The 26,974-nt window shown below is 27.2% G+C and overlaps 2 protein-coding genes across 3 annotated transcripts; one reads left to right on the forward strand and one right to left on the reverse strand.

The window, feature by feature from the left end:
• Positions 1-4,376: 4,376 nt before the first annotated feature.
• On the reverse strand, positions 4,377-5,474 carry LOC135928249 (uncharacterized). Of its 2 annotated transcripts, XM_065464654.1 has the most exons (3): positions 4,889-5,474; positions 4,769-4,846; positions 4,377-4,736 (listed from the first exon to the last, which is right to left on the reverse strand). In XM_065464654.1, exons 1-3 carry the CDS (start codon positions 5,017-5,019, stop codon positions 4,466-4,468), a joined length of 480 nt encoding a protein of 159 aa, XP_065320726.1. In that variant the 5' UTR covers positions 5,020-5,474; the 3' UTR covers positions 4,377-4,465. The 2 variants fall into 2 exon arrangements, 1 of the variants encoding a protein (XP_065320726.1); XR_010572255.1 differs by having other exon boundaries at positions 4,377-4,704; positions 4,769-5,474.
• Positions 5,475-22,321: 16,847 nt separating this feature from the next.
• On the forward strand, positions 22,322-24,957 carry LOC135928149 (RING finger protein 11-like). The gene is made up of 4 exons (XM_065464516.1): positions 22,322-22,328; positions 22,373-22,511; positions 22,554-22,708; positions 24,504-24,957. Coding segments are annotated over exons 1-4 (477 nt in total). The 5' UTR covers positions 22,322-22,326; the 3' UTR covers positions 24,685-24,957.
• Positions 24,958-26,974: the final 2,017 nt, after the last annotated feature.

The raw sequence follows: 26,974 nt of genomic DNA on the forward strand, positions 1-26,974 counted from the left end.
ATACATTTAGTATGTTACTGAAAACTACTTTGAGTTAAAATATATATCTTTATAAAAATATTAACATAAGACTAACATTTAACATTAAAAAATCCAAATATAAGTTCAAACCTACAATATCTGGAAAAATTATTCAAGCATCCAAGATCTTAATATTTAAAAAGATTTTCTCAAGCCCACCTCAATCCCTCATAATTTTGAAACCAAGCCCAGAGATATTAAATTTATAATTAATGAAGGGGAAATCTCTGATTTATCAATTAGTCTACGGGTAAAATATATTACTTTATAAAAATAATAACATAAGACTAACATTTAACATTAAAAAATCCTATAGGTTTAATTTTGAGAAATATTTTTTAAGCCCAGTCCAACCCATAATAAAGAGAATCATGACAAAATAACGTCTGCCCTTGTGAAGAGAAATTCAGTTTAATTTAACACAATTTAATAGACTTATAATATTTAAAATTTTCAAAACAGGGAAATGTGATTGAATAAGGCAATTTATATGAAGTAGTTACTTGAAATTTTGTGATATTTAGTGATACAGTGAAAGTTAGTGTTAAAGAGTAACCCAGTTTACATTAATCATAATTTTTTAACCACATAAGATCAACCTGCATTCAAATTTCCTATTTTTTAATTAACACTTTCTTGATTAAATTTACACAACGCTTTAACTTAATTAAAGATTCTTATTCTTAATCTATAAAGTAGATAAAATAATTAGTATAATTAACTTAATTTAATATTCTTATTTAAATATTTAAACTTCAGAAAACAAACAGATATAAGTGAATAAGGCAATTATAAGGATTAGTTGCCTGAAAGGTTTTGTGATATTATAATGAAGAGTATGGAGTGAAAAGTGTAAGTGTAATGTAAGTATTAAAAGAGTATATATCTTTTCTTTTTTATAAAAAGAATTTAGCTTAATTTAATAATCTTACTTCTTCTAATATTTAACTTATGAAATCAGTGAAAAGGAAACTTTGATTAAGTCTGTTTTAGAGTGCCTTTATTTAGAGAATTTTTTTAAATAACTGGCACTCCGATTTCAGGAATTCAAAGAAAATGATGAACTTGTTCGTCCAAGCAATATTATTTATAGTTCTAAATCGCTAAAAATATGAAAAAATATAGTATATTTAAAAATAAATTCAAGGAAAACGATTAACTTGTTGAACCATCGTCCAGGCAGTATTATTTATAGTTCTAAATCGCTAAAAGTAATAATCTCTAAAAATTGGTAGGATCATCTGTTTGTATAAAATAAATAAATAAAATCAACAAATAAACAAAATAAAAATAAATACGTACCGATGACATTACGTAGCGATGACATGACGTAACGATGACATGACGTCACCATGACGTAGTGAGGACATCGGAAAATTATAATATAGATAGATTATGCATACAAAATAAACTGGCATAGAAAAAATCACATAATGCAATAATATAATTCTTATCAACTTACATTGACAAAAAGTTATCAAACTAGTATAATTCTCTGTAACCATTTTAGACAATGTTTTATAGAATGGACTAATAAGGGAAAATTTATAGGCCTAAACCAAATCAACAATTTTTGAAGGAGAGAGTATAAACGACCAATCCAAATCATAAAACTATATGGTGGTTAGAGCTTCCTCTTAGATGACATGATGGAAGCTAGATAAGTAATCGAGAAAATTATTGTGAGATATTAAATTTCTAAAAGATTATCTTCCATTTTAAATGATATATAAACGACTAAACAGCCATTATTGTTTACCTAAAATATGCAATTATATGCTCTCAGCCGTTATAGTAATAATCTTAATTAAATTACAAGCAACACAAATAATAGATGCTGGTTAATTTGCATTAATAGTCATGACTAGTGTTGTTAATCGACTGAGTCGAGTCGACTGAGTCGAAAACTGAGTCAAGTTTTGGGTCAAAAATATCGACTCAAACTGACTTGAGTTATAAACTCAGGTCATGAACTCAAGTCATCAACTCAAGTTCATAAAATATTCGTCCTCTTGGATTAGAGGACGAATATTTTATGAACTTGAGTTGTCGACTAGAGGAAGAATATTTTATGAACTTGAGTCGTCGACTAGAGGACGAATATTTCAGATCTATTATTATTTATTATTAATTAAGATAGTTTTGTATTTTACTATTTTCGACTTCCAACTTGAGTCGTGACTCGTGAATATAATTATATAGTTGAGTCGACTAGAGGAAGAATATTTCTATGAACTTGAGTCGTCGACTAGAGGACGAATATTTCAAATTTGGTATTATTAATTAAGATATTTTTTGTATTTTACATTTCCTACTTTAGACCTTTATGACTCGTTAAGTTATTATAAATTATATTATAGTTGTGTTGGCTAGAGGACCAATAGTTCTATGAACTTGAGTCGACTAGAGGAAGAATATTTCAAATTAGTTATTATTATTTAAGATATTTGTTGTTATTTACTTTTTACTTTAGACCTCCAACTTGAGTTGTGAATACAAAATATATAGTTGTTGACTAGAGGACGAATAGTTCTCTGAACTTGAGTCGTCAATTTAAGTCGACTAGAGGACGAATATTTCAAATTAATCATTATTTATTTAAAATATTTGTTCTGTTTTTTACATTTTTTTATTTTAGACTTCAAATTTGAATTGTGAAAATTGAAAAGAATTATATAAATGAGTCGACTAGAGGATGAATATTTCTATTAACTTAAGCCGTCTACTTGAGTCGACTAGAGGACGAATATTTGAAATTTGGTATTATTAATTAAGATATTTTTTGTATTTAAATTTCCTACTTTAGACCTTCATGACTCGTTAAGTTATTATAAATTTTATAGTTGTGTCGACTAGAGGACCAATAGTTCTATGAATTTGAGTCGACTAGAGGACGAATATTTCAAATTAGTTATTATTATTTAAGATATTTTTTTTTTACATTTTTTACTTTAGACTTTCATGAGTCGTTAATATAAATTATATAGTTGTGTCGACTAGAAGATCAATAGTTCTATGAACTTGAGTCGACTAGAGGACGAATATTTGAAATGTGGTAATATTAATTAAGATATTTTTTGTTTTTTACATTTTTTACTTTAGACTTTCATGAGCCGTTAATATAAATTATATAGTTGTGTCGACTAATCAATAGTTCTATGAACTTGAGTCGACTAGAGGACGAATATTTCAAAATAGATATTATTATTTAAGCTATTTGTTCTGTTATTTACATTTTACTTAAGACTTCCAACCTGTGTCGTGAATACAAAATATATAGTTGTCGACTAGAGGACGAATAGTTCTTTAAACTTTTGAGTCGTCAATTTGAGTCGACTAGAGGATAAACTTCTAATTAATTATTATTTAAGATATTTGTTCAGTTATTTACATTTTTTTACTTTAGACATCCAACTTGATTTAGGAATACAAATTATATAGTTGAGTCGACTAGAGGACGAATTTTTCAATGAACTAGAATCGTCAATTTAAGTTAACTAGAGGGCGAATATTTCAAATTAATTATTATTATTTAAGATATTTGTTCTGTTATTTATATTTTATTACTTAAGACTTCCAACCTGAATCGTGAATACCAATTATTTACATAATAATCTTATTCCTCATTTTATTTTATCAAATAAATTCTTATTAACATTTTTTGATTGAATACTCAAAAAAATTCTTATTTACATTTTTTTGATTGAATAATAATCTGAAATAATAAAATATTTTGCAGGTATCTGAATATTTTGAAATTATATCTCAACCGTATTTTGAATTTTATATAAGACAGACGTGTGATAATAATCAAACTATGAGATGACGGGTGAATCTTCTTTAGCACTCCTCCTCATCTGTATTTAATTTATTTTTAGTATTTCTAGTCCTTCTTTTAGGTAATTATTTTTTTTTATTTTAAATTAATTATTATTTAAGATTCATATACTTCATTATCTTATTCCTCTATTTATTTGATCAAATAAATTCTTATTAACATTTTTTGATTGAATACTCAATTAAATCCTTATTTACATTTTTTGAATGAATACTATATTCTCAAATAATATTTCGCAGGTATCTGAATATTTTGATTATATCTCACCATTATTTAAATTTTATATAAGAAAACCATACGTGTGATAATAATCAAAATTACGAGATGACGGGTGAATTTTCTTTAGAACACTTCCTTAGCTGTATTTAATATATATTTAGTATTTTTATAGTCCCTCTTTAGTCATTCTTTTAGATAATTATTTTATTTTATAATTAATGGTTAATAGCTTTTAAAATATTTAAAAAATCACCTCTTTAGTAAAGAATTATCTTATCTTAATCTAATCAAACAACAATTACATAATTTACTTTATTTTTCTGTTTCTAAATAAGATATAATAACATAAGAAAAAAATATTATATGGTATAACATAAGAAAAAAATATCAGTTATTCAAGGATAAACAATGCTTTAAGGTGGATGGTGACATCCTATTTCTTTTTTTCGTCAGGAAATCCACTGTCTTGCTAAAGGCTCTCTCACTCGGCACACTTGATGATTGCTGGGCAAGAAAATCTTTTGCAATCAGCGACAATGTAGGATAGATAAGGCTATTTTTTTCCCACCAATCTAGTATATACGTTGTAGGGGACGCTACTTTATCATCGAGATAATCCTTGTCATCTTTTATAAGATCAGGGAATTCATATGCCTCCCTAAAAATTATAATATAATATATTTTAATTACTTTCTCAATTCGTGATGCATGCAAACAGAATACGGCTGAGTATCCATGTCATCAGGAGAAAATTCGTAAACAATAGATCTATTAGATGGAAATTCAAAACCTTTATATAATATTTTAAACTTTTCCATATAGTTCGCCTTAACTAATATTATAGGCATATATTTAATTTTAGTTTTAGGATCAAGTAATGTAGCCACATAATTACTAAATGTGCTCACATAACTTTTATATGTCATACACTTTGTTAACATTTAATGCAGCATTCTTAATGGAATCATCATTATGATTTTTGGAAGTCTCCTTTATTATACTAATAAATTTATAATAAATTGCAACTGTATTAGATACGCGCCGAATTGACGTTGCGTCGGTTTGTAGCCGCGCCGAATTGACGTTGCGCCGAGTTGTCTCCGCGCTGAATTAACGATGCGCCGAATTAACGCCGCGCCGAGTTTTCTGCGTCGAATTGTCGTGGGCCAAATTTTCCGCGCCGAATTGACGTGGAACTTATAATTTTACCTCCGAATAAGGGTCTATATCATCAGGCATTAGGTTAATGTCGTCCACGTCCTCATTTTTGTCATAGTTACTAACATTTTCTGAGTCATTCACAGAGTCGAATAAGAAATTAATATACGCCGCAGTCATATAAAAAATAAATCTTCAAGCTATTAATACAAAATATGGAATTTTAAAATACTTTTAATTTTATTTTATAAGTTAGAATTTTAATAAAATAAATATTTAAAATTTAATTATTATTGTTTATTTTTTTTATATCAGTATTTATTCGAATAAGAAATTAAAATTAAAATATGCCGCAGTCATATAAATAATAATTTTAAAACAAAATATTAATACAAAATATGGTATTTTAAAATATAATTTTATTTTATATCTTAGAATTTTATTAAATTAATTATTAGATTAAATATATTTAATTAAAAAGATTCAATACCATACTGTATGATGGTATTGTATAATTTATATACAACACATGTATGCATTTTTGTTTTTTTATATTTAAAATTTTTTTAAAAAAATGTCATAAAATTGACTTAACTTCAACACATGAGGATCGATTGAATCAATAAAAACACATAATGCCATCCCAGATAAAAATATTTTGTTTAAAAATAAAATATATTTTTAATCTAATCTAGTAAATAATCATAATAGAATTTTTTTTCTTATTTTTTATATTTATAAATTTAAATATAATAAATCTTGTATTTTTTGAGTTTTAAAATAATTTCCGGTATTAGAAAAAGAGGATTCAAAACAACAGACCGGTCATGACACCTTCATTAAATGTGTCAGTATGTCTAGATTTAATAGTATCGCTATGTCCTATCATAGTTCAGAATTAAGTACGAACTTTCTGGCCAGATTTGTTTAATTTTATCGCTATTTTTTAAACACGTATATTTATTTTTTTCTTCTAATTTTATATATGTATCTTGGACAAGTACATTTGATATTATTAAAATATTTTAATAGTTATTAACCATTAATGACTAAATAAAATAATTACCTAAAAGAGGGACTATAAATATACTTAATATATATTAAATACAGATGAGGAGGAATGTTAAAGAAGATTCACCCGTCATCTCATAGTTTACATGTCTGTCTTATATAAAATTCAAAATATGGTTGAGATATAATTTCAAAATATTCAGATACCTGCAAAATATTTTATTATTTGAGAATATTATTCAATCAAAAAAATGTAAATAAGAATTTTTTTGAGTATTCAATCAAAAAATGTTAATAAAAATTTATTTGATCAAGTAAAATGAGGAATAAGTTAATGAAGTAAATAATTGGTATTCATAATTCAAGTTGGAAGTCTTAAGTAATAAAATGTAAATAACAGATCAAACATCTTAATAATTAATTTAAAATATTCGTCCTCTAGTCGACACAAATTGACGACTCAAGTTGAAATTTTTAAGTACAAAAATGTAAATAATAGAATCATAAATAATAACAATTAATATGAACTATTCGTCCTTTAATCTACTCAACTATATATGTATTCACGACTCAACTGGAAGTCTAAAGTAAAAAATGTAAAAACAAAAAATATCTTAATTAATAATATTAAAAATATTCGTCCTCTAGTCGACTCATGTTCATAGAACTTTTCTTCCTCTTGTCGACTCAACTTCAAATATATAATTCTTATTCACGTCAAGACTCAAGTTGGAAGTCTAAAGTAAAAAAATATAAAAAACAAAAAATATTTTTATAATAACTAATTTGGAATATTCATCATATAGTCGACTCATTTATATAATTCTTTTCAGTTTTCACAATTCAAATTAGAAGTCTAAAGTAAAAAAATGTAAAAAGTAGAAAAAATATTTAATAAATAATAATTAATTTTAAATATTCATCCTCTAATCGACTTAAATTGACGACTCAAGTTCAGAGAACTATTCGTCCTCTAGTCGATAACTATATATTTTGTATTCACAACTCAAGTTGGAGATCTAAAGTAAAAAGTAAATAACAACAAATATATTAAATAATAATAACTAATTTGAAATATTCGTCCTCTAGTCGACTCAAGTTCATAGAACTATTGGTCCTCTAATCGACTCAATTATTTAATTATATTCACGAGTCACGACTCAAGTTGGAAGTCGAATAGTAAAATACAAAAACTATCTTAATTAATAATAATATATCTGAAATATTCGTCCTCTAGTCGACTCAAGTTCATAAAATATTCATCCTCTAGTCGACTAGGGGACGAATATTTTAAGAAATTAAGTTCACGACTTGAGTTCACAACTTGAGTCGACTTGAGTTCACGACTCGAGTCGACTTGAGTTCACAACTTGGGTCGACTTGAGTTCACGACTCGAGTCGACTTGTGTTCACGACTCGAGTTCACGACTTGAGTTTGAGTTAGTCGACATATTCGACTAACGACTCGAGACTCTGAGTCGGAGTCGGGTGAACTCGACTTTTTAACAACACTAATAGAGGGTTTAAAATTTTTTTCGAATCATATTTTCAAAGTTTATAAAAATACAAAGAAAATTTTTCATAGTAATGAAATATACAAATTTACAGGGCGAGGTCATAAAATGTTGTTATCGGTCAAATCATGATATTTTTAAAATATTTTTTGGGATAATGTTTTACATGTATTTATAGATATATAAAAAAAATAAACATTTTTCAATTAATATTACTACCAAATTTGGTTGATCAAAAATTTAATAAGTGATCGGGTTTGAGCTCGGAATTCGGTCAAATCTTAATATTTTCAAAAAATTATTTGGGATAATGTTTAACACCTTATTGTTCACTTATAAACCAAAAATGAAGAATTTTCCATGGAGAGCGCCAGCAACGTAGTATTTTGGTTTCAAATCGGTTATCGGTCAAATCATGATATTTTTAAAATATTTTTTGGGATAATGATTTGCACGTATTTATAGATAAATTAACCAAAAATGATCATATTCCAAATAATATTACCACCAAATTTGGTAGATCGAATATTTAGTAAGTGGCTGGTTTTGAGCTCGGAATTCGGTCAAATCTTAATATTTTCAAAAAATTATTTAGGATAATACTTAACACCTTATTGTTCACTTATAAACTAAAAATGAAGAATTTCCCACGGAGAGCGCCAGCAATGCAGTATTTCGTTCAAATCGGTTATCGGTCAAATCACGATATTTTTTAAATATTTTTTGTGATAATGATTTACACATATTTATAGATAAATTAACCATAAATAAACATTTTCCAAATAATATTACTACCAAATTTGGTAGATCGAATATTTAGTAAGTGGTCGGTTTTGAGCTCGCCATTCGGTCAAATCATAATATTTTCAAAAAATAAATTAGGATAATGCTTAACACGTTATTGTATAAACCAAAAATGAAGAATTTACCATGCATAACGCTAGCAAGGCAGTATTTAGTCATTGGGCCGGTTTCAAGTCGGTTTTCTGTCAAATCACGATATTTTTAAAATATTTTTTGGGATAAGGATTTACATGTATATATAGATATTTAAACCAAAAATGAACATTTTCCAAATAATATTACTACCAAATTTGGTAGATCGAATATTTAGTAAGTGGTCGGTTTTGAGCTCGCCATTCGGTCAAATCTTAATCTTTAAAAATTTTATTTAGGATAATGCTTAACACCTTATTGTTCACTATTAAACCAAAAATGCCATGGAGAGCGCCAGCAACGCAGTATTTCGGTTTCAAATCATCGGTCAAATCACGATATTTTTTAAATATTTTTTGGGATAATGATTTGCACGTATTTACAGATAAATTAACCAAAAATGAACATTTTCCAAATAATATTACTACCAAATTTGGTAGATCGAATATTTAGTAAGTGGTCGGTTTTGAGCTCGCCATTCGGTCAAATCATAATATTTTCAAAAAATTAATTAGGATAATGTTTAACACCTAAATATCACGTATAAACCAAAAATGACGAGATTTTGATCAATAACGCCAGCAATATGTTCCTTACATACTTTCTACTTTTTCGATTCTAAACCTACTCATTAATTAAATGTCAAAGAAACCTCTATTTTTTAAATTATTTTTAGGTTTTTCACATGTATTTACACCCAAATACAAAAAAAGCGCTATCCAATATTTATTCTGGTTTCCTAAGAATATATTTTCATATTTATGTATTTAACGCCCTCTTATGGATATAAATTTGTTAAATTTTGTAATTGAAAAATAAAATTAAGTTGTAATAAGCTAGTAAATATTTTTTTTTTCCAATAATATTAAGTAAAAATAGAATTTTAAATTGTTTGATATTTAATATCAATTTTTACTTAATTAAAAATTGATTTATGTAAAATAAAAAAAATGTTTTTTAAAATTTTTTTTAAAAGATATTATATCATCAAATTATGATTGATTATGATTAATTGCTTTTAGCAAGGTAGTTTCGCAAGGCAATTTATCAAGAGAGTATTTAGTCATACCGCATCTATTGCAGGATGAGTAATAAAATGTTTAATTTTTAAAATTATTTATAACTAAATAAATAACGTTAAATACTTGAATGCAATTTGTTATTATATTTATTATCAAAACCATTTATTAGTAAAATTAATTATAATAATAACTGTAATATATTATATAACTGTCAAATACGTCTATAAAAGTGGCATTATATCTAATATTTTATAAACAATAGTAGAGGATTATAAACTATATGTTTACTTACTTTTTATAAAGAAATCTCTTTTATACTTATTTGGACCTTGAAAATATTTTTAAAGTATGATAATAAAATTTCAAAATAAATAAACAGTTTTTTAGTCATTTTGAACTCGGCTAATTAAAATATTAAATTTGTTAATTTTCAAATAATATATGATTATATTTATTTAATTAGGGTTAAATAATAATTTAAATAATAAAAGTCAATTAAACTTCAACTGTTAAAGCTAAATTAATATTTAGTGAGTTATTGATATTATATTTTTAATACAGAATTTGATCGCATGCTGACATAGTGAAAATATAATTTTATGTATTAATCTAATAATTAAAATAATATTCATTTAATAAAAATTTAAATAGTCTTATTAATTTCTAAATAATAAATTATATTTATATATTACTTAATGGAATTATAAAAGAAATCATTCAGTGGGCAATCAAAAAAAATTTTTTAGTTCAAGAGGATATTAAGAAGCCATTAAATAAAAAATTTTTAGCTTCAGGGGGCTATTCAAATTTTTTAGGGGACTCGACCCCCTGTGCCCCCCCCCTTAGCGACGCCATTGTTAGAAAATGAAGTTAATAAACAAATATAGGTATATAATTAAAGGATAAAGGGAGAATTGATGGATTTTATTAAATATTTACCTTTTATTTTTATTTAGAATACAGGGTTATAGGATGTAGTTCATAATATTTGGTATTTTATATTGTTAATTAAACGAGATCAGCATAAATTTAATTGGCTTTCATTATTTGAAAATTCATGCCACAATCGAGCTCAATTAGAGATCGGATTTTTATTTGGGTAAATGTTAATAAGATTTGATATAAAAATTGGGTAGGCAACATAAAATTAATATCAGCATAAAATAAAGGAGGTGAGTAAAAAAAAACCTACAAACACAAACTAAAACAAATCTAAAATCTACCCAAACAAATTCCCGGAACTCAACCAAACTTTCTAACAAACGAATCGTCAAGAATTATAGAAAATTATCAAATCAAAAGACAAATAAAACTTAAATCCAACAATTTTATTCAAAAGAAAATTCATTTCTTTATAAAAAAAATATCCCTAATTTTTATAAAAATTAATTAATTTCATCAAAAAAAAAAAATAATAATCCACATATAATATATTACATCTAATTTTTCTATCCAATCAACCTTATTTTAATCGGTTGATTGGCATTTCGCGTAAACAAAAAAATATAAAATGTACGTATTTACAAATACGACATGCCACCCCTTTATGGGATCAGGGCATGTCGATAAACAAAAAAAATTTTTTTACATGTATAAAAAAAATGTTCATGCTCACCTTCATGTTAAATGAATATTCCTCACCCTAAGCCGACATGGGACTGCTCCAAAAATCCCCTGCACTAGTCGTCGGTAGAACCTCAGTAGCTATAGCCATAGCTCTCTGCAACATATCTACCTCTCGATGTCCGCGAGATTCCCCTAATTGTGGCACTCCATCATTATAACTTGGTCTTTTCGGAGGACGCCTATCAGCAGGTATGGCCGGTCCCATAAGAACAGAAGTTGTCGGCTGCTCCACATTCATCTCGTTATATATCCTCTTTTGTCCCTCATATGGTTCTACCCGCGGATTCTCCGATAACACCCCCATAGATACACGATCCCTGGGTAATTGCGTGCATTGATGTCTAAGATGACCCTCTCCCTGACAATTATAACATTTTTTCCGTCTAATCCCATATGTCGGTGGCTGATTTTCCTTCCGGCGTCCTTCTCCCAGGGTCATACCATCGTGCTTCTTGATTAATGTGACCTGGAGATAGAAATCTCCAAGGTCCACAAGTCGTGAGATTGTTTCCATTTCTCGAAGGTGATAAAATATTTGTGGATATCTGGTTCGAGGATATACGTGGACCTTTTCTTTATTTTGGTTTTCAGAAATTAGTAGTAATGACTTGATTTTTTTTGAAAAAAAAACTTTATAACAACAAAAACTTCAATTTAATAAAAGAAGTATAATTTAATATTTCGGGGGAATTTAATAAAAAAAAAATAATTTTATAATTTAAAAAAAAAATCTTTTACAAAAAAAAATTTAAATTAACTAAACACTTTTATAATTTAATTTTCCTTAAAAAAAAATTCACTTCATACACAAAAACAAAATCAATCCATGATTGCGTTCCAAAACATAAACACGTTTTAAACTTTTCCTATTTCCTTTTACGGTATTCCACACATACACAGACCATTAAATTATAAACAAGAGAAAAGGGGGGGAAGGAAAAAAAAAACTCAAACAAAAACTTTTTAATTTTAATTCCTCTTTTACCAATATCTTCCCAGTACCAAATAACTCAAACACGCCGCACGTGCTCACCAAAAAAAAATTTTTAAAAAACTTTTTAATTAATTATATCTTTTTTTATTTAAAAAAAATATTTTCCCAGTACCAATACCAATGTTCAACAACCGTGATTTATCCTATAAGGCTATGAACAAAAATGTATTCACAAAATGAATTACAACTTTTCTATTCCTTTTATTTTTTACACTTTTATTCATTTACAATACATATATTACCACAATTTCAATCTTTTTTCCTTGTTTATTACCGACAGCCGGAACATTAAACCAGTTTAACTTAACATTACATATACATACATATACTTCAATTTCCCGTAATATTACCGAGATAACCTCCTTATTCAATTTCACTTTTTTACATAAACATCTATCAATAAATTCTAATACCATCATATAATAATACATAAACTTAAACAAAAAAGGTTACCGACCGTTCACGTACATTTTACTCCTTCATGCTTTAACTTTGCATAAATATATATATTTACCACTTTAAGATGAGCCCCTCTCCTATTTGATCCTTTAACTTCCCATTCCCACATACAATATGTTGCCCAAACCTTCATTTACACATTATATATTTGCTCGGAAACGAGTCTAATCCTTCGGGATGCACCTTCATTTTATTTACACATATATTTTCATATTTATATTATCATATGAGGTACCTCAGATTTACTTCCGCGGTCTTATATGATCATTGTGGCGCAACACGGCTCACATTTCCTTGTTATATTTTCAATATCTTTCCCATACCCGGCCACCAAACATATTCACGGGCCCACGATTTCATCTTCCCCTGACCCTGATGTCCAGCATGTAACAAATTTAAAATTTTACCCCGTAATTTGAACGGAATTACTGCACGATTACCCCTCATTAAACAATCATCCACCACAGACAATTCCTCTTTCACCTTTTTAAAAACTTTACAATCCTCCTCCCAAGTCTTTTTCCCCATTACACATAACTTTATCCTAGTCATTTCTCTATCTCTCAATGTACCCAACTTAAGATCCTCCCAATTGATAGGACCCCCTTTGAGCATATGCGAAAGCAAACAAACCAGGGCTTTTTCACTGTTTCGAACCTTATCCTTGTTCCCTTCATCATTTTCTTCACTTAATCCTAATCGGGACAAACTATCAGGCAAACAATTCTCTTTACCGCAACGATATCGGATCTCCACATTAAAGCTGCCCACCAACAACAACCAACGTTGTAACCGGGGAGACATCATTAACTCCCGATTGTTTTTCCGAAATAAGTGAATTAACGGTTTGTGATCAGTAAAAATTACAAATTTTTTACCAATCAAATATTCACGACATTTTGTCAACCCGAAAATCACAGCCAGGGCCTCCTGTTCAATCACAGAATACCTGGTTTCCACCTCACGAAAAACACGCGAGAAAAACAATACAGGTCTCTCCAAGCCCTCTATTACCTGTAATAACGCACCACCAACTCCTTTATTTGAGGCATCTACCGCCAAAACAATTTCCAAGTCATTATCAAAACACACCAAAACTGGCTCTTTTCCAATTTTTTCCTTTAAAATTTCAAAAGCAATCTGCTGTACATCCTTCCACTCATAATGAATTCCTTTTTCCAATAAATCATATAACGGCGCCGCCACCTTTGCCCAAAAAAGACTGCAACTCAGCCTTAGTGTCAGGCCGTTTCATGTTCGATATATTCTTCAAATTTTTATCCAAAGGTTTCACTTCAATTCCATTAATCCGATGACCCAAATATTCAACCTCCATTACCCCCAGAACACTTGACGATAACGACTCCAAAGGGGTTGTTTGCGTTTTGTAGATTACCATTTGGGTTGAGTGTATCTGCTCCCATTTTTCAACGGACCATGGCGTCAGTTTTTCAAGGATTGGAAGGAGTATTTTACTATATGGATGATGTGTTAATCACTGGAGTGACGCCGGAGCAGCATAATCAACATTTGGAGGAAGTGTTTAGGAGAATTCGTGATAAAGGCTTGAGAGCTAGTAAGGAGAAAAGTGTTCTGGGGGTAATGGAGGTTGAATATTTGGGTCATCGGATTAATGGAATTGAAGTGAAACCTTTGGACTATGGTAATAATTGACCATACCCAAAAAAGACTGCAACTCAGCCTTAGTGTCAGGCCGTTTCATGTTCGATATATTCTTCAAATTTTTATCCAAAGGTTTCACTTCAATTCCATTAATCCGATGACCCAAATATTCAACCTCCATTACCCCCAGAACACTTTTCTCCTTACTAGCTCTCAAGCCTTTATCACGAATTCTCCTACACACTTCCTCCAAATGTTGATTATGCTGCTCCGGCGTCACTCCAGTGATTAACACATCATCCATATAGTAAAATACTCCTTCCAATCCTTGAAAAACTGACGCCATGGTCCGTTGAAAAATGGGAGCAGATACACTCAACCCAAATGGTAATCTACAAAACGCAAACAACCTCTTTGGAGTCGTTATCGTCAATAATTTACGGATTTCCTTTCTCAAAGGTAACTGCAAATACGCCGACGAAAAATCCACCTTGGAAAAATAAATATTTTATTTGTAAATATATTAATTTCCAATAATTTCTTTATTCAAAATATATTTTAATTTTCACAATCAAAATCTCATAATGATATCTCATAATAATATAATTTTTTTGTTTCACAATATATTTCAAAAAATCAATTCAATATTCTTCATTTTATAAAATCCCCGACTGAATCAAATTATTAACATCAAATTAAAATAATTTTCACATTTCCATAAAACATGAACATTTTAATTTTTCTCGTATAATATATTTATCAAAAGTCAAAAGTAAAAAAGTAAACAAAAAAATACCAAGTGTTTGAATATCAATTCTCGATAAAATAACTAATAAATAAAATATATTCTTTTTGATTGACATTTTTTATAATATATCAGTACAAATATATATCATAATAATACAAAACTACAACACGCCCACCCTTCAAAAAACCAGATACCATATAATTATCGTTCTTTAATGAATTGATTATTTCCTCGTCATTTATCGAATCTTATCTTTGAACATCATTGACTTTTAACTCTTAATTGTCTTCTTTCGACATGCAGATTATAATAATTAATATATTTTGTTTGTTTTATAATACATATAAATTTGGATTCAACAATCCTTTATAATTATTTTCTTTTTCTTAATGTTCAATTATAAAACAAATAATTGACTACAAACAAAATAAAAGAATACAAATAGAGATAAAAAATAATTTATAATTATCACTATTAAATTACATATATATTTTCGTTATATCATTAAGAAAATAATATGAACCACAAAAAAAACATACTAAGACATTTCATATAACAAAAATACAATATTACAATATATATAATATGCCACTACAATCATATTTTTTATGTTACGAAAAAAAATATGAAGATATGCCGATAGATAATAAAAAATATTTTATTAAAATTACTTACTCTTAAAATTTGACATTTTATTAATATTATGCTTATTATAATTATCATTAAAATAAAAAGCCATTTTTTCATTAATTATCCAAAATTTAAAATTTTATCTTATATATTTCTAATTTTAATCCAAAAATCCTACTATTGCGTTGTGTAATTTATAATATAAAAATAAATTTCTTACCTTTAAATATCCGGAATCCACTAATGTTTTTAGGAACCCGGTCCTAGAAAATATTTTTCTTGATTAATAACGTCTGAAATTTATTTTTATAAAACTCTCTTGTTTTATTTTTTTTTTCTAAATATTTCAATTTTTATATTTTTCTCAAACTTATTTTTTCCCTAATAAGTGTTAACGAATCCTGGTACCACTGCACCAATATTTTATTTGTAAATATATTAATTTCCAATAATTTCTTTATTCAAAATATATTTTAATTTTCACAATCAAAATCTCATAATGATATCTCATAATAATATAATTTTTTTGTTTCACAATATATTTCAAAAAATCAATTCAATATTCTTCATTTTATAAAATCCCCGACTGAATCTCAAATTATTAACATCAAATTAAAATAATTTTCACATTTCCATAAAACATGAACATTTTAATTTTTCTCGTATAATATATTTATCAAAAGTCAAAAGTAAAAAAGTAAACAAAAAAATACCAAGTGTTTGAATATCAATTCTCGATAAAATAACTAATAAATAAAATATATTCTTTTTGATTGACATTTTATAATATATCAGTACAAATATATATCATAATAATACAAAACTACAACAGCACCCTTCAACTGAGCCAAAATCTCTTCAATCCTAGGCAATGGATATTTAACCTCCACCACCCATCGATTCACCGTGACCCTGAAATCCGCACAAAGTCTCAATTTACCATTTGCCTTTTTAACAGGCACTAACGGAGTTGCCCAATCGCTATATCCCACAGGAATAATAATGCCGTCCTTCACCCATCTATCTAATTCCTCATCGATCTCCTTCCTCCATTCGAAAGGAACTCGCCGACAAGCCAAAAAGATCGGTGAAAAACCCTCCCTCAGTTGAACATCAACTTGATAATCATTTAAACAACCTAATTTTTCATCAAAAATAATGCCATACTGCCTTACTAGAATAGGAATAGCTTGATTAACCTTATTCCAATCCTCTTTTCCCCCGGCCACAATTTGCTTCTCATTTCCCTCATCATTACGATCCAACTTACTTGATTTCTCCATCATCTCCTCCGAAATTTCACAAATTTTATTATTAGTATTATCCAAATTTTCACTCTCTCCAACATCCACTATTACATTATCACTAGTATTAAAAATATTCCAATAATTATTGGGAGGACCAAGCTTGGTAATCCAATCCCACCCCATAACAGTCTCAACATTTTCCTTTACTACCCATAAATCAAGAAAAAATTAACCCCCAATTTCGCCTTTCCCAACACAGCGACTTCCGACCCATCAAACTGCCTGACACACATAGCCTCTTTTTCCAGTTTACCCCCAGGCCAATACTTATAAAAATTCTCCTGCGACATTAGAGAAATACTAGCCCCGGTGTCAAATAGCATTTCTATATTCCTATGATCAATCCTCAAACTAACCCTCGGACACAAACATGGTCCATCTAATTTTTCCGTCATTAAAATATCATATGTTTTAATCGGAGAATCAGCGTTTATTTTATCTAAAATAATAATTTCATTGGCATTCTCATTGCCCCTTAAATTCAACTCGGAATTCAAATTTTTATTACTGACAATTACATTTCTCTTACCAAGATTTGTGGGACATCTTTCCCAAATAAAATTCTTAACATCCCTTCTAAAAGAATAACGAACAACATTCCTCGGATATTGTTCCAACCTAAATCGACTAACCTCCCTCTCAAGGAAATTACGAGAATGATTTCTTATTTTAATTCTATCATTTCCCTCATTTCGACTAATAATATTAAATGTTTTATTATACAAATTTTTCCGAACTCTCGGAGCCCCGACTCCTATATGATTCACCTTCCAATCATATAGTCAACACGAATTACGTGATACTTCCATGCAGTCCCCAGCTACATGTCCCGGCCTTTTACATTTAAAACATAATCTGGCCCCATTTAAACTAACCATTTTTACATTAGCATTTCCTATTTCAGGTCTCTTTAACGGAAATCCATCTTTAAACCTTTGCTCTGGGACTACGCAGGTATCCCTTTTATGTCCTCGCCATCCGCAACGATGGCAAATGATCATTTCCACAAATCTTTTATTTTCCTCGTAATCATTAAATTTCTTATTCATATTTCTATCACTCACCTGGCTCTTAACCGGACCTTTGCTCTCCTTCATCAACGCATTGATGGCTTCTTTCATTTCTTTCATTTCCAGGAGGATCCTATCTGACCTCTCCCCAACATTTCCAGCCTTGATTTCCTCTAAAACATCTTTTAGATTACTTTCCAAGTCTGCTATTTTCTTCCCATAAATATCCGATATTAAATTAAAATACGTTTCCTCCATTTTCTTTTTATAAACATCTGACACCGCAGTGTCCTTCTTCCAATTGCAATACATGCCTGCCAGTACCGCAGTACCCCTTTTTACCAACAATTTCAATATAATAATCAATAAATACATCATTAATAATATTCCCACAGTAATCAACTGTTTACCTAAATCCAATTCATTAAAGTTCTTATACATAACTTTATAACCCAATTCCTTATAAAAGAGAATCTTATCCCCAAAACTATGCTCCCCACTAGGCCTAAAAAAATAAACCATTTGCTCATAAATTTTTAATTAATACTAATAATCAATTACAAAAATTTAAATATTTGTAGAAAATATTAATACAGGACCTTAAATAAAAACTTCTCTATCAGAATCGTATAATGATTAGTACAAATGCGCAGTCAAAAATTCTTAAAAAAATTATATAATTAAAAATTTTTTGTTTTACCTTCTAAACCGAATAACTCCTAGGAAACTATCAGCGTCACAAGACACCACTAAAAAAAAACCTACAAACACAAACTAAAACAAATCTAAATCTACCCAACAAATTCCCGGAACTCAACCAAACTTTCTAACAAACGAATCGTCAAGAATTATAGGAAATTATCAAATCAAAAGACAAATAAAACTACAATATAAATCCAACAATTTTATTCAAAAGAAAATTCATTTCTTTAAAAAAATATCCCTAATTTTTATAAAAATTAATTAATTTCATCAAAAAAAATAAATAATAATCCACATATAATATATTACATCTAATTTTTCTATCCAATCAACCTTATTTTAATCGGTTGATTGGCATTTCGCGTAAACAAAAAAATATAAAATGTACGTATTTACAAATACGACAGTGAGGAAGAATGTATTGAATTTAAATGAAAGATAAATATATAAGTTTTGGGTTTATTAATTAATTATGGTTCTGTTGACCAGATATAAATGAAGTAATGATTATTTTTAAATTAGGATTTTTGTTTTTTTTGAAATGTGTAAAAGTATTTTGGTAAATGAATGATATAAAAAATATTGTAGTTCTTTTTAGTTTTATATTTTTATTTATTTTTTGTTGTAAATTAATGTATGTGGGTATTAACAATTACAGGTTGATTTGATATGGTTTTGTGATAGGAAATATTTTTGAAACTATATAAGGGTAATTGTTAATGAAAGGAGATGAAGGAGTTATGAATATATATATACATAGTGAGAGTGAAAATATTTGAAAGGTTTTATTTAATTTGGTTGTGACCATAAATTTTACCAGTGAGAGTGAAAATATTGGAGATGTTTTATTAAATATGGTGGTGACCATAAATTTTTACTTTGGGTATGAATGATTTTTACAATATGTAACAGATTATTAAAATATAAAAAGAAAAAAATTTATATTACCTAAATTTTTGCATATGTATTATATTCTTATAATTATTATTTTATATGATATATAAATTAATTTATATTACATAGATTTTTGCATATGTAGTATATTTTTATTATTGTTATTTTATATGATATAATTGTGAAAAAGAAGATGAAAAGAATTTTTTTTAAAAAATGAAAAGAATAAAAAAAAATGAAAGGGAAAAGAATAAAAAAAAATAATGAAAGAGAAAAGAATATAAAAAAAATGAAAGGAAAAGAATTTAAAAAAAATGAATTAAAAAAAATGGAAAAAGGTAATAGAATTTTTTTAAAAAAGATAAAGTAAAAGGAATAAAAAAAAAAGAGGAGTGAACAGTAAGAGGAGACAAAGCTACCAAAGGTGAAGATGAAAATTAGAGTGAACAAGTGAATGATGATACAAATATGACACAAGCAATTGGGTGATGATGATACAAATATGACACAAGCAATTGGGTGATATGATGAATGGGTTGAAGGATGAAAGTTACAAGATAACAACGAGATAGACAATGATTTATAAGATATCTACAAAATGACACAAACAACTGGGTGATATGATGAATGGGTTGAATGATGAGAATTACAAGTTAACAACAAGAGGGGACAATGATTTATAAGATATGTACAAAGATGGAACAAACAATTGGGTGATATGATGAATGAGTTGAATGATGAAGGTTACAAGATAACAACAAGAGTGGACGATGATTTTTAAAATTTTAATTGTTGTGTTAACATAATATTATATAAAAATGCTATGCTAGATCATTATTGTAAGGGACTATGGATATTTGCATTGATGTATGTGTATGTCATATGCAAGGTATGTATTATTAATAACTATGGTCGTGTGATTTCAAAGAATGGATCTGGTTTATATGGAGAACAATACATAGCCAGTAGTCAGAGGTTGTTATGGTTCTGATTGCTTTACCCGTAGTGTCCAGAAATTATTTTATGAAAAAGATATAGTGTGTTTAAAAATTATAAATCGACAGACATCATTTCCCATATAATATGACCTTGTAGGCTTGATTAAAGTGGGGAGATGTTGTAATTAAAGTTTTATTTTGTTATAAATTTTGATATCAAGAATATGTTAATAAATTATTATTCGGATGATTAAGATTTTGATGAAGATGAAATAAATTCTTTTGTTCTTTAAGTTATAAAATATATAATATTATAATAGCCTCTCTTTGTCACCGTTTATAATAATCATATCACTCTGGATCTTATTTTATAGTTAAAAAATGTTTCATTTCTAATATGGCATCCTTGCCGTGTAAATAACTCAAAACTACAATATATTTGCCTAATTTCTTCTAAAGATTTTTACTATTTTTATTTTATCAATCTATCTAACATAATAAATTATGATATGGGTTACCATCGTGAGTGTCATGACCTTTTGTCAATGTAACTTGCTAAAATTATATAGCCTTATGTGGTTTTTAAAAACCATTATCAATTGAGGCATATATATGAATTAATTAACCTTTTTTATCACTTGTAATTATTTACGCAAAATTCTTTTATATCAGCAATCGAAAATATTTTATACTGTATTAAATAGATTTTGTATTAAAAAATATTATTTTTAGAAATTTATTGTATTGTTTTAAATATTTATATGCTAGTTTATTTTGTATGCAAAATATTATAAATGACAAAATAATTCAGAATAACTGTCTAGAATTAGCGTATTTTAAAAATGTATAATATATTAATATAAAACACGGCCAAAGGCCCGCAAATTAGGGGGTAGGGGGCGAAGCCTCCCATATAATTTTTTTTAACTGAGTTCCCTGAGATCAGATCTAAGCTTGCTATAAGAATAAGATTGTCTACCTCCTTTTAAATTAAATTTAAAAATAGAGCCGCTTATAAAACAAATATAAGTTTACTCAACGACTATGATTGTATTGTATGCAATATATAAGTTAGGTTGATGTTTAGCAATCTATTTATGCATATTAAATAAGTCTATAATAATATTAAATAAATTTTTACATCAATTGCCATATTTTATCGAAAAATTTAATTCGTAACCCTTCAAAATATTTAGTTTACCACCTGTAGATATCCACCTTCCTTAAAATTTAGAAGCAAACTGCCCCCCTTCCCATTCTAATATAGACACTATGCGAGTTTCTCAATGAAGGTGGGGGGGGGGGGGGTTAGGGATTCATTACCATCCAATAACTAAAACAGTAACTAAATTAAGTTTATTTTACTTTAAAGTTTGGTTTCTATTGGAAGGCGTTTAGAAATATTTGTATAGATCAGGGGCGTCACTAGCCATTACAATCTTATGCGTCTAAAAAACATATTTTTTAAATTATTTGTAAAATTACTTCTTTTTTTTAGCTAAAATTATCAAAATTACATTGGATATAAAATTCCAAAATTTTGTCCCCTCACCCTCCTCCCACCCCGGACGCTACTGGAATGGATTAAATTTTGTAATATTTAAGTTTAATAAAATTCTAAAATAAATATAAATAACCGTCATTTAACTGTCTTTTTCAATTAATACTCCTTCAAAATGTAACTCATAGTTTATTTATAATGATATCTTGAATACAACTCAGGATCTACAAAACACTCACAATATTGTTAGAATGGATAAAAATGGGCAATTGTCTTAAAATATCAAGATCAGAAAACGAATCATTATTAATAGAAGACTCCAATGATCACATAAATCAAAATCATGGAACTGATGAAAGGGTATTTATTATATATAAAATAATTCAATATTGTCATTGATAGAATTCCAATCCAATTATATATTATCCATCTCCTAATATCACCAGAACTGCGAATCAACTTACAGAGGAGGAACAAGTTAAAATTGCAAAGAGAATAGGGTTGATCCAGCATTTGCCCCGTGGCAAATATGATGATCTGAACAAAATAGACAAAGAGTTTGAAAAAATTATTTGTTTTATTTTAATTAAAAGCAAATAGAGTGATATATACACACCTCCATGTGATAACAATGCCAATTTTTTAAAATATACTCCTTTGAAAAAAAAAATTTTTTTATTACCATCACCACAAATATATTTATGATTATTAATTTAAACTCTTAAAATATCTTTCAATGTTAATGAAACATGTAGTCATAATTAATTTAATTGTATGTCCTTATTCTTCATAAGTATATATGTCAAAAAAATTTTTTTAAAAATTTGAATAGTATTAAAAGGTTTAAAATAATAATGAAATCATATGTTAAATTTTTGAAATTTTCTAAAATTATATTTTGACATGTTTTTATATTTAAAAAAAGCTTTCTTTTTTTTGATAAAGTTTTAAAAATCTGCAATCAAATTTTTTGATTGGACATGGCCTAATAAAGTTTATTTTGCAACAAAATTTAGCAAGTAAAAGCAGGAAAAAATTATTAACAATACAATGCTTTCTTATCTGTTTAAAAATTTGTTTATAATTTTTTTATCAATTTATGGCAATGCAGGCATTAAAAAAATGGACATCAGTTAAAAATGAAAGTATTAACCAGGGATCCAAACTGAAATAAATATTGGTTTGGGTTCAGGTTTGGATAAAAATAATGGTTCAGGTTCGGTTCATAAAAAATTAAAATATCGGTTCAGTTCAAACCTCTAAAAACTGGTTTGAACGTTTTTGATTCAACCCTACTTTCGAATTTTGTATAGGGAAAATATTTTTTTATTTTATCATTAATTTAAAAAACAATAAAACTTTTTATTAATTGCACATTATAAAATAATATTTAATTTATAAATATAAAAATAAATATCAATGTAATTTAATATGAACAATATTTTACTTTTTTTTACTTAAATTTTTTTTATTAAGTCGCACAATTAATATATTTTCAAAATTCGTCCAACTCAAATTACACCTATAAGGAGATAATATAAATTTAATTGTTGAAAAACATCTTTCAACACTAACTTGGGTAGCCGGCACTGCCAATATGATATCAGATTTGATATGTCATAATAATAATATTTTGGATTTAATTTTTCTCTAAGCATTATAATTTATAAGCTTGAAATATTTAAAAAATGTTGAAAATGACAATATACTAAAGTTTATAAAAATTAGGACAGACACTTATCAATCAAATGTGATTTGATAATAATCTTTAAAATAATTTGAATATAATTGAAATTTTTTTAAAATGCTAATAATAACTTACATATTATTTTATAAGAATAAAATCATGAGGCTCGAACCAATTCAGAGGCATTTTAGCGGTTTGGTTCAGGTTCAGCTAGAATTTTTTTAGCGGTTTAGGTTCAGTTCAGGTTTGATAAAAAATATCGGTTTTTAACGGTTCGGTTTGGATCCCTGGTATTAACTGATACTGCAAGTATCACTCAATTGCATATTTGATTATTTTATATTTAATAATAGTTAATTATATTTTTGATTTTATTTATCAATATTGTGGAAATATTAAACTTGGAAATTAATCATGAATATTAAGTATATTCCTTTTTGAATTAATTTGCCTTTGGCTAAAGGTAAATATAAGAATAACTAGGATTTGTTTATCTCTATGACAAATAGAAATAATCCTTACCATACTACTATAAGTTTAAATATATATTCATTGAACTTACTAAAAAAACTGATGTTAAATCCATATTTGTATTATAATGTAGTAAAATATATATTATTAAATTAATTTAAGATATTTTAAATAATCCTAATAAATTTGAAAAGATGTGTGATTTGTATGGTTGAATTTGTGAAAGATGAAGAAATACGTTATCTACCTTGTATGCATATATACCATTCAAAATGTATTGATGACTGGCTAATGCGATCATTTACTTGCCCTTCTTGTATGGAACCAGTTGATGCTGCACTTCTAACTAGCTATGAATCATCTATGTTTAATTGAGATTATCCACTTACACTCACATTTCTCAAAAATATTTAAAACCAAGGACCTTTAATTGATCTACTTTGTTATATTTATATTGATTATATTTATTTATTATAAATGTTCAGATTATATTATGAAATTATTATGTATTTATATTTAAATTATACCATAATTAGTCATCAAAAACATAGTTAATATGACTATTAAAATATTACTTATTTATTAATATATTTTAAAAAAATTGACAAGATAAATTATATCACACCGTATAAACTTTTGCCCACTAATTGATGTGTTTTTAATATGAATGGTTTTTTAAATATTTTTTATATGATTTTTAATTAACTGGAAAAAAATTTTTGCAGAATAATTGTAATCTATTTATATGATATTTATTAAAATAAAATATTTAAATATAAATGATAATTTTATGGGTGATAATGATCTTTTGTGATTGAAAGTATTTTCTCAAAAAACTTTTCTATAATTAATTTTTTTTTCATTTATGTAAATTCCTTTTTGCTTAAATTTCAAATAAATAAGTAACTAGCAATATATTTGACCTATTTTTGATTATAGAACATCTCTTGCATTATAAAAATGTTTGATATGGAAGGTGCAAAATACTTTTATTGGCCAGGCTTAAAGTTCAAAAAAAAGAAGCTTCATAAAGAAATCATTACAGGCTGGGTTGAACAATTTGTAAAAAATATTTTGCAGACTGAAAAGTCTTTGACCAATCACCTGTTTTATCAAATCTAATATCTGTGATTGGATGAAAATGATCCTTCTTTTTTTCAATCTTCAAAGTAAGTCTACCTTCTTTTCTATCATTTTCTTTTCCAAACACCATCAATCCTTTAGCTATCTGAGCTTTAAATACTAAAAGAGATACATGTTTACTATTTTTCTGTTTCATGTGGCGTCTATAGAGCATGAATTCACCCCGCTCATACCACCATTATAGTCTTGAATTATGACCGGAATTTCGATATCGATAAAAGATTCATCAGATACCGACCATCTCGTTCGTGATATGGGATTAATACCCATAAATGAGATATGATAATAACTAGTGTTGTAAACGAACACGTTCGTGAACCAAGATCGTTTTTTTGAAAAAAATGATGAACGGCCTTCCTTTTATTTTTGATTAACTTTGAATGTTCCTTATTTATGACGAACGCGTTCGAATTTAACCTTGTTCAATTTTAAAAACACATTTTAATTTTATTTAAAAAATTTAATATTAATTCGAATTTTCAAAGAAAAAGTCTCATATTTTTTAATCAGCTGTTTTTCCTTTTTCACATTTCACTTTTTTAACAAGCCATTATTATAGTTTATTAATTTAAATATTGTTTATATTTTATTTCAATAGATTAGTGTAATCATGGATATTATTTCGTTATCATCCTCTGATTCTGAAAATTTAAAATCAGATGAATTTACATTGCCCTGATTCAAATATGTTAAATATTTTACAGTAACATCCTATATCAAAGGAATTCAATATTTACCAAATGTAAAATGTGCCAAAAAAGTTTTACATCAGTTTCAAAATCTTCAAGTTCCAATTTAAAACGACATTTGATTGCAATATTAATTATTTTATTTTATATAATATAACTTAGTAAAATCCTTAAATTTGAAGAAAAAATGCATTTGGGCTATTTGACTCATACAATAACGATAGTTATTTAAAAATTAAAAAAATTAGTGGCCTTTGTTTCCGTTGTTAAATAAAATACTGCGAAGAATAATATTTTTATTACGTTGCCCGCTTATTTAGACTAATTTAGATACTACAAATTCAACTAGATACTACAAATTCAACTATTTTATTAATATTATTTAAAAATATTATAATTTTTAAAGCGAAAAAAAACTCAACTGTAAAAAAATTACAATTTCGCTTCCCTTTTATAGAGACGCAATAATCATCACAAATAATTTAATAAACTCATATCATCATGAGTATATCCTAACTAATTTTTATATATCTAAAAATATCGTATCAAACAAAAATTAAACACGCGATCATAATAATTTAGCCAAATTTAATTATTATAAAAATAAAATGAAAATATAAATAAATACTAGTCATCATTAGTTTCTAAAATAATTGAATATATATTGACGTCGGCATCTCCCCCAATACTAACTCACTTAGAACATTTCCCCCCTTTATCAGACCTTGGCGGCCCGAATAATTGCTGGTATTCTTCTCTCCCTACTCTCAGCTCCGGCACATCCCCCGAAATTTCTTGAACGACTTTCTTCTTCTTTCCTCTTTTTCACTCCC

Source organism: Gordionus sp. m RMFG-2023, chromosome 4 (assembly GCF_954871325.1).
Source record: "Gordionus sp. m RMFG-2023 chromosome 4, tfGorSpeb1-WG-v2, whole genome shotgun sequence".
In the NCBI taxonomy this organism is placed as follows: domain Eukaryota; kingdom Metazoa; phylum Nematomorpha; class Gordioida; order Chordodea; family Parachordodidae; genus Gordionus; species Gordionus sp. m RMFG-2023.